At 36.3% G+C, this 10,344-nt stretch overlaps 1 protein-coding gene across 2 annotated transcripts in view; it reads right to left on the reverse strand.

The window, feature by feature from the left end:
- Positions 1-10,344, reverse strand: part of NOSTRIN (nitric oxide synthase trafficking) — an 88,083-nt gene that overhangs the window by 73,600 nt on the left and 4,139 nt on the right. For both annotated transcript variants that reach the window (XM_044669813.1, XM_044669812.1), the window contains exon 2: positions 5,067-5,152. In XM_044669813.1, the coding sequence (XP_044525748.1) occupies positions 5,067-5,152 (86 nt within the window). The remainder of the gene's footprint in view (positions 1-5,066; positions 5,153-10,344) is intronic.

The following is a 10,344-nucleotide window of genomic DNA, read 5'->3' on the forward strand; positions in this document are numbered from 1 at the left end:
GTTGTGGTTTAGTTTTTCTGGGTCCCATTCCTTGTGATTAATCCTATTGGGGGTTTTCTTGGCAGAGATACTAGAGTGGTTTGCCATTTCCTTCTCTAGCTCATTGTACAGATGAGAAAACTGAGGCAAATGGTGTTAAGCGACTTGCCTAGGGTCGCACAGCTATTAAGTATCTGAGGTTGGATTAGAACTCAGGAAGATGAGTCTTGTGCCACCTAGCTGTCCCTAATAGGAGAAGGTGAAATAAATATAAAAATAACTTTTAAAAGGTGAAGTAAAAATAAAAAAAGGTGAAAATTATGGAGTGGGGGAAAGATGAAGGAAGTGTTGTACAGAAGGCCCTTAGACTCAGAGGAACAACCAGGAGAGGAAAGAAGCAATGGCTGGTCTGGGCATCCTCCTTAAAATGGTAGAATCAGCCAATCAGAGGGAGAGGTGACAAAGGCAGAAGGCACTTTAATTCTGTAATAAGTCCAGGGATAAAATGAACTTTCAGGGTTAAGAGATTTCTAGGACATTGGAGAGACATGGGAGAGTCAGGACTGTAGGACAGTGTAGAAGCACACTGATCCATAGATAAAATTATTGCCTAAAGTAGGGCACACCTAGAATATTTTTCCTCTGCAATTTTACTATAGAACTTTAATTAATCCTTTGTGTTTAGGTCATTCCTGTTTCTACTGTTGAGTTACAAGTAATTGCCCCCAAACTGTCATGCTCTTCCGATTTTACAATTACTTTCCTCCCATCTCTATCACATAGGTAAAGCGTGACGGGAGACATCCCTGGTCATGCTAGTGCCTACATCTGCTTCTGCCTTGCTCAGGGAGTGTTTGAAAATCTCAGAAATGGCTGTGGATGGATGCCATTATCCACTAATGGTGTGCCCAAGAACAGATGGCTTCACTAATCTTCTCAAGACTTAGAACATACGGAAATGGACTGAAATAACAGCAGGGGAGATAGAGGTAAGATGTAAATGCAGTCTGAGCAGACTGGGCATCTTCCCCCAGAGGAAGCAGGATAGACAGGTGAACAGAAACTACTAAGATGTCTGATGGATACACAAGTGCACCTCCTGACTCCAAAGGATTTCCACCAACCCCTGTGTTTATCCTCAACTCTCACCTAAATGTAACTGGTATATTCTAAAGGTGCCAAGGAGTTTGAGTATATCTGGAAAGAACTCCAGAGAATGCAATATTATTAGCACAAACTATAATTGCTACTCAGATATCACCTGCACCCAGGCCTGAGCAAGGCTGGTTTTCTTGGAGGACCTGAGAAATTGGATAGCCAGTAAAGGTGATTACTGCATGCCATCTCATAACCTCCCTGGGTACTATTGTAGTTTAGGTAGTATGAATAAATCTGCTATTAGACTTCCTTGAACACTGATACTGAATGTAATATCTAATATATCCAATACTGAATATGATGTGAATAAATTTATTGAATAAGAATATAACATGAATAAATAATATCTAATGTGGAATATAATATGAATAAATAACAGATCTAATATGGAATGTGATATTAATAAATAATATATCTAATATGGAATATGATGTGAACAAATATGATATCTAACATGGAATATAATATGAATAAATATATCTAATACTAAATATGATATGATTAAATAATATATCATACTGAATATATGAACTGAATAGAATATGATTAAATCATATATCTAATATAGAATATATTATTAAATAATATCACACTGAATATATGAACAATATATTGAATACTGAATATAATATGAATTAAAATCTAATACTGAATATAATATGAACAAATTATATATCCAATACTGAATATAATATGAACAAATAATATCTAATACTGAATATGTGATTAAATAATATATCTAATACTGAATATGATATGAATAAATAGTATATCTAATACTGAATATATGAATAAATAATACCAAATGCTGGTTATTATATTAATAAATACTATATATGATATGAATAAATATATATAATGTGGAATATAATATGAATAAGTAATATCTAATACTGAATATATGATTAAATAATATATCATATTGAATATATGAACAATATATCTAATACTGAATATTTTAATGAATAACATGCCTAATACTGAATATAATATGAATAAATTATATATCTAATACTGAATGTATGATTAAATAATATACTGAATATTTGAACAATATATTGAATACTGAATAGAATATGAATAAAATATGTCTAATACTGAATATAATATGAATAAATTATATATACATATATATGACTGAATATAATATAAATAAATAATATATCTAATACTGAACTAAATACCTTGAATTTGCAGGTTTACTATTAAAACCTTAACAACCAGCTCTATCTCTTCTTTTCCCAAAATGTACACACTAGGGAGTTGGTTCAGCACACCCCTGCTTGTTAGGCTAGTGAGATCATGAAACTATGTTTGTAAGAGGAAAGTGGAGTTAAATCCACTGAGATGAACATTTTAACATCCCAGTGCTTTTCTGATCACTGAATGCAGCCATTCAAGTGATACATTAATAAAAAATATCAGTTCAACTGAATGCCTCACACTTAAAATGTTTGTAGATCACTGATTATTTGCTTTACGTTATAATGATATATATAACATATATAAGTTATATAATATACATATATATATATATATATAAAATTATAATTATAATAGCTAGATAATGCATTTTCTTAACACCAGAGTTCTGTCCATATTCATCAAGCATTTTTCTTCTGGGTCCCTTTTTTGCATAGAAAAAAGTATATAAACTTATAAATTATAATTCAAGGACTTCTTTTGTGGGGGTGTGTGGAAAGCCAATAAGAGAAGCAGAGTCTCAAATAGATAAAAATCTGAGACTCCTCTTTTGACCCCTTTTATGATCCATACCTTTTCTGACTAGAAAGCAATATAGTCTTACTGGAAAGCTTTAAGTTCTTAGCAAACTAACAGTCAAGAGGTTAACATTCTCCCCCTTGGTCAGAAATGCAGCTGCTTGGCAAGCCAAGGTCAAAACCTCAGCAGGGGCATTTCATCCCTGAGAAAAGTATTCCCAGACTTAGCTTGCTGATAATCAGGTAGCTGAAAGTCCAGCCTGGTTCTTATCTTCATTTTGAAGCTTCTGAAGCCTCTTTGTATTGTCTAAGTTGTAATGGCATTTTTGCACAGCCATAAATCTTTATCTGTGCTTTTGGGTGAAAGGGAGTTTGAATTTTCATATATAATAAACTTGTGACTCAATGGCACTTCTGAGAAGCAGCTATGAGCTGACAATCAAGATTTCTCCAGCCTGTTTCTTTATCAACAGCTGTCCTTATCAGATTATCTGGAGATGATAAATAGATTTCAAAAAGGGTGTTGGAATTGATTTCTCTTTGGTATTTTGTAGGAGGAGTTGTGTGGTTCCTAGGGAAGTGCATGTGGGGGCAGGGGTTGTATGCTTTAATCTTTATACACATATATTTTTGGTGTTTTCTATGGTGAAAGACTTGTTCACAATGGATCAACAAACCTTTTTTGCAGTTACTCTTGCTGAAAATAAGATTTCTTTTTGCTTTCAGGAAAAACAAACAAACAAACTAACTAACTATACATTGACAAGACAAAGGAGAAAATCCCAAAAGAAATACCAAAGTGTTTCAGGAAGCAGTCTCCCAGGTTTATTCTTTCACTCACACTTTATTCAGTTAGTCATAATGGTAGCAGGTCATATATTGATAATGGTCTGAATTAGATGAAACTTTTCTTCACAATTGCCCCTTTAAGTTGTAGGTTGACTAAGGTCATGTTCTACCACCTGACCAAATCACAGAGACAAAAGGGGGTTACAAGGGAGGGGGTTTTATCTGCCCATTGTGTTATGTTAAAGCCATTTAGTTTGGTATTGAGAAAGCCATTTGTTATGATTGAGTCCTGTCCAATTCTTTGTTTCTTGGCAAAGATATTGGAATGCATTTCCTTTTTCTTCTCTAGCTCATTTCATAGATGAGGAAACTAAGGCCAATAGTATTAAGTGATTTGCCCAGTGCTAGTAAGTGAGGTCAGATTTAAACTCTTAGAAGATGAGTCTTTCTGATCCCAACCCTGACATTCTTATGCACTGTGCCACCTAATTGCCCAAAAAGCCATTTTCTGACTGAGGTTTATCTTCTTCTCACCATCAAATCTATCTCCTGGAACCACGCAAATCCTTCCACTTTGTTTAAAAGAGAAATAAAGACACTTTTTGAGGGATTGGGGTTGGAGTAGGGAATGCTGGGAGTGGATCAGAGGGGTAGCTTGCCCTCCTTGGTATAAAGGACTACTCTTGGCTAAGGGGTTTTTTAATTCAGAAATGAATTACTGGAATAAGTAAAGAAATAGTTTCAGAAGAAATCTAAGAATAAGCTAGATATTGTAAAGCATAACCTTTAGGAAACATTTAATATTGATTAATTTCGTGTTTTATTTCTTTTTTACTAAGATTTAGTCCTACCTATTAGCCAGTTCTGTCAGCTAAGTTAAGTCAACCAAGATACTTTCTTAGAAATTAGGTTACTTTTTAGAAGGTAAAAGAACATTAATTTTAACAATACCCATCTGTAAGATTAATGTACAGTTCTGTTTTTTCAGTCCTCTCTGTTGATGATGCTAATCACTCCATCAACAAGCATTGATTAAGGATCTGTTTTGTGCAGGACACTGAGTAGGATGCTGGGATTCCCAAACACAAAAGCTAAGCTATTACTCCTCTCAAGACTTTACATTCTAAATGAGATTATCATACCAGGGCTGATTTGAGACTGACTTCTCTTTATACCTTTTCCTGGACACCAGGAAAGTTCACAAAGTATTAAGGAGAAAAACATGGACACCATCAATTTTTCCAGGAAAATTGCTTTGTCATTTTAGCAGAGCCCAAGTTATATTCCCTGAGATGGAGAATAATCACTATTCCGACCAAGCTTTCGAGAAAGTAGGACAACGGGAAATCTCTCTTCCAATCATGTCTCTCATTGCAACTAACAAGATAGCAGTCCTCCCTGCCAACATCTGTACTGTACCTTTGTTGAAGGATGGATGTGAGCTGCTTGCAGAAATTCTCTCCATTTTGAGAAACTTCCTTAAGCTCCTGGTATACTTTATTGTACTAAAATAAAACAGGCAAAGAAGGAATATGAGTGCTCATGAACAAAGGTTCTCTAAACCCAGGCTACCTGGCTGTCCTTTTAAAGGCTTATGACTAGGGATAGTAGGTGGTTCAGTGGATAGAGAGCCAGGCTTAAAGGTGGGAGGCCCTGGTTCAAATCTGGCCTCTAACACTTCCTAGCTATGAGACCCTGGGCAAATCACTTCATACCAACTGCCTAAGGATACTTATTATCTATTCTAAAATGGAAGATAAGGGCACATTTTTTAAAAAAATGTTGATGACTTGATAATACATATATGGTCCAAATCAAATTGCTTATCATCTCCGAGTAGGGGATAGTCCAGATCTTATACTTTTGGAAAACATGTAAAAAATCATTATTAAGTGTAATTGGAAAAAATAAAATATCATTAAAAATGCTTATGAGTGGCATGCATATCTTCTAGATTCATTCCTAAAAGGAAGCTTAGCTCTGTTCTGCCTGATTCATAAGATTTTTCAGCTAGCTCTACATAGGCCTGTGCCCATTCTTTACATGGATTAGATTTCATGAAAAATCAACAAAGGGAGAGAATCTGAATCGTAAAATGTTAGAAAACAAAAATGTTAAAAGTTGTTTATACATGTAATTGAAAAAAAGAAATTTCAATCAAAAAAAGAAAAAAATCAGCAACAGTGTCTATGTGAGTCAAAGGTGTTTCTTATACCCAGCACTACCTTTTCTTTCCACCTGATTGTGGAGTCAATATATAGAGGGGAAATCAAGGTTGTTCTTTTGAATGGATTGCAAATAAATGACTTATCTTTGTTGGTTTTCTTTTTTGTTAGTTTTTTTACCACTGAAACTCTGGACAAATATTTTTGCTATTCACCACCAAATCATAAAGTAAAAATATTAGCATATCTTTCCTGAAAAGTATCACATAATCATCCTTGAAAATGCAAACGAGTTGTAATTTAACGCTTAGTTACATATTTGCAAATAAGGGTTTTGTTTCATTCTCCTTTTGTCCCCTTCAATTCCAGTGATAAGAAAAACTTTTTATTAATGGCACAAGCCTCTGTAGCAAACCAAGAGTTTAAAAGAGCAGCTAGAAAGAGCTTGAGGTCAAAATTGAACCCAGGTCCTCCAGGCCTTGCACTGTCTTCACTATGCTCAATAACTGCCTCTCTCTCTCTCTCTCTCTCTCTCCATTTTTCAAGTTCCTTTTTATTCATGAGGCTCTCAGTCATTTCCTCAGTGAGGAACAGTGTCATTGATCACATACCTAGATAATCCCACAGAAATCGAAGTATAGCTATGGAAGGAATCTTGAGAAAATGATCTGACCTAGTCCCCTGTTTTCAGAGAGGCAAGGATGTGCAGGTAAGTTATAAAAGAGCTCATAAACAAATACAAATTTTAAAGCACTCACATCTTACTTATCTCTGTGTCCTTGGTTGCCAGGGGCAGTTTTGGGTCCTGGAACAGGAGTTAAGGGAGATTGGATTGTACAAAAAAACCAGTGATAACCTTGGCAGTACTGACTAGGGTAGTATGGTTGACAATGGTGATAATCTGCATTTATCAGCAGTTGTGAAACAAAGCTGAAATTCACCATCAGGAAAAGGAATCCAGTTTGGGCTTTCCATAGAAACAACTTGCCAATATGTGAGGAGTTTTATTCTATTATCAAGACCTCTTCTTGCTTCCCTCCATCCTACGTATGCATAGATGCAGTTAGAACTGAACAGTTTAGGTCACCTATTCAGTTCTCATCCATCATTGAGGAGTGATCTTATCAATTTGAGAATTCCTTTCAGTGATGAACACAATCTACCAACGCCTGCCCATCCCCAGCTCTTTATGTCTTTATTCTCTCATATAATCTCCCCAAGCAATTCACTCTGCATGACAAAGTCCTTCCTCTCTTCCTCCCAACACCATGAAGGTACCAATAGAACAAACTAGCCACCCACCTGGCATAGCTGTCTTTAGAAAGTATTGACCAACCCTTGCCATATTATAAACTATACATTTGGCTATTCATGGTCAGATAACTAAACACACTCATGACTTCAACTATTTCCACTGAGATTAGGAATTTTCTAGTAATAATAGTTGTGTAGATATCAGTAACAGGTTTGGTTTCCAAGTCACTTAACATCTGCTTGCCTCAGTTTCCTCATCTATAAATGAAAGGAAAAAACAATGATTTCAGGGTTGTTATGAGGATCAAATGAGATGATTGAATTGCTTGGCACAATGCCTAGAACATAGTAAATACTATATAAATAATAATTATTAATAGCAATGATAACTGTCACTAATTTGACACTAGGTTTCACAAAGTGCTATGCAAACATTATTTCATCTGATCCCACTACAGCACAGAGGGGTAAGAATCACAGAAACTATTATCCCCATTTTACAGATATGGTTATTAGAACTCAGAGAAATAGACTTGCCCAGTCATAAAACTAGTAAACTCTGGACTATTTCAACTATGGTTTCTTCTGATTCCAAATCTAATCCTCTTTCTGCTCATCTTTAGCTTAATTTTTTGGGGGGTTACAATGTAATAAAAACAGGGGAAAGGGAGCAGACATTTATTTAGCACCTACTAGGTACCAAGCTTTACAGTGCTTTATAAATATTAACTCATTTGATTCTCACAACAAACTCTGTAAGATAGGTGCTATTATTATTTCTTTTACAATTAAAGAAACTGAGACATACAGATCTTAAATGACTTTCCTGCTATCACATAGCTTGTAAGTGTCTGAGACAAAATTTGAATTCAGACCTTCCTGACTCAAGGTTCAGCATTCTATTCAAACAATACTTCTTAGCTACATTTTTAGGCAGAAATTACTTAATTTTGAAGAACTGAGATCTAATCTGATATGAAAAAAGATTGACAGCAGATTATTCTTAACTTATCCTCTACGTAATTTGCATTATGAGTTTTTTGAGAATAGTGATTGTCTTTTGCTTTTCTCTGTATTCCCAGGATGTAGCATTGTGCCTGGCACACAGTAGGTGCTTAATAACTGCCTGTTGAATGACTGGCTGGGTCCAATAATATCTCACTGATTTATCATGGTACCAGGAACTTTAGTGTATTTCACTTAGTCAAACTCAAAGATGAAACTTTTTGGAGAGCAAGTTTGAAGAAATAATGGAGATGAACGAGTAAGAGAGCAAGACAATAAGAGAATCCACCCAAAATGCATTCATTCATAAATTGCTTCATCAATATGACTGGGGTTTGGGTAAACAGTATATAATATTCTGGTAGGACTTCAGTTTTACAGTTGGAAGAGATCTTAGAGTTCATCAATTTACACTTCATTCTGAAAATGAAAAAACTGAAGCCCTGAGGGGTTAAATGACTTGCCCTAATGTCATAAAGTGATATAATAATAAGTTAACCACAAGCCAAATGATGAAATAGAGGTGTTTGGTGCTCCTCGCCTCCTCTATGGGCCTCTTCCCATCTTTGATTTATTTTATCTTCAGCCCATCATTCTTTCATTCTCTCTTGCCTATTAGCTGCCCAATTTTATTAATTCTACCTCTATATCCCCCTTTGCCCACTCACATCAGTACCATCCCAGTTCAAACTCCGGTCACCTCCCACTTGAACTATGGCAATAGCCTCCTTATTGGTCTTCCTGTTTCCAGCCTCATCCCTCTGAAATCCAGCTTAGGGCTAATATTCTACTTTTTTCAGTCATTTCAGTTGTGTCCGACTCTTCCTGCCCCCATTTGGGGTTTTCTTGAGAAAGATACTGGAGTGGTTTGCAATTTCCTTCTCCAGTTCATTTTACAGATGAGGAAACTGAGGCAAATAGGGTTAAACACCTTGTCCAGGGTCACAGAGCTAGGAAGTATCTGAGGTGAGATTTGAACTCGGGAAGATAAGTTTTCCTGACTTCCTCATCACTTTGTCTTAGCTGCCCTGATTTCATCATAACGGCCCCTAATATTCCACTCTCTGGCTCAATAGTCATCAGGATGTCCTATAAATTACAGAATAAGACACAAACTCCTCAGCTTGGTATGTCCTATGCTATGCTGACCTTTTTGGGTCTGTTTTAAATCATGCCCCTTAAAAGCACTCTCTACACCAGCCAAACTGACCTACTTGCTACTGTCTCACCTCTACTCCTCGCCTGAAATGTTCTCCCTCTTCCTCTCTGCCTTTCAGTATCCTCTTTCCTCCAAATCTCCTTGGTGCCACACTTTCTTTCCTGGCTCATATTACCTTGAATTTGCTTATCCATTTATTTGTTCTAATTCCCAGGAGAATGTAAACTCCTTAAAGGCAGGATTGTCTATAGTTGATCTTTTTCTCTCCACTGCCAAGTATAGAGCCTGGCATCCCCTGTGTCAAATACAGAGACTGACACACAATGAATCCTTAATCACTGTTTATTAATTCAATTAATTCTTTCCCCCAGAAGAAAACTCAAATCAGTGAATACCTCTTTCAGGGAGAGTTCCCTTTCTAAGTGTTCCATCTGATCATGGAGGAAAGTCTTGGGCCACTAGTAGAGGCATTTCGAGGCTCAGGGAGCAGGTTGGGGAATATCTTGGAAGTAAATTCTGGAACTCTGGAAATCAGCATGAAGGCCACAGATGACACTCATTGTTTCAGGCCCTGGCAACGGATCTAAATTGTGAAAAAGTCCCTGCTGCCAAGCTGTCTGTCTGCCACAGGCAACCATGCTAAAAAAAGGCAGAACTGGCTTGTTATCAAGGTAGGGCTGGACTTGGCCCCAGTTAGAAGATAAACATAATATATTATTAACTCCCTCACAGGAAAAGGTACTAAAGCCTATTGTAATCACGGATTTAGAGCTGGATCCGAACCTGAGTGGTCATGTTCCTTATAGGCAAATGCAATTGCCCTAAACTGGAAATGAAGAATAAAACCTACACAGAAAGATTGGCTACTCCATTAGGAACTGCTTAAGTCTTCCTAAATTAGCCTTAACCTGAGTCCATTTCTAATGTTCTGGATACTGCAGTTTCGGTCATTAAGGATGGCAGGTTAAGGCATTCCCAGAATTCTCAGCTGTTCTGCATTCAGCCACAAGAAAAATTTTTTTCATAAATATTCATAGGCCATGCATATCATCCTTGATGTTAGAAGGGGATGAGACAGCATGGCCTTCAGAGGGGAATGTGGAGAGGAGAGGAG

This window comes from Gracilinanus agilis, chromosome 3 (assembly GCF_016433145.1).
Source record: "Gracilinanus agilis isolate LMUSP501 chromosome 3, AgileGrace, whole genome shotgun sequence".
In the NCBI taxonomy this organism is placed as follows: Eukaryota; Metazoa; Chordata; class Mammalia; order Didelphimorphia; family Didelphidae; genus Gracilinanus; species Gracilinanus agilis.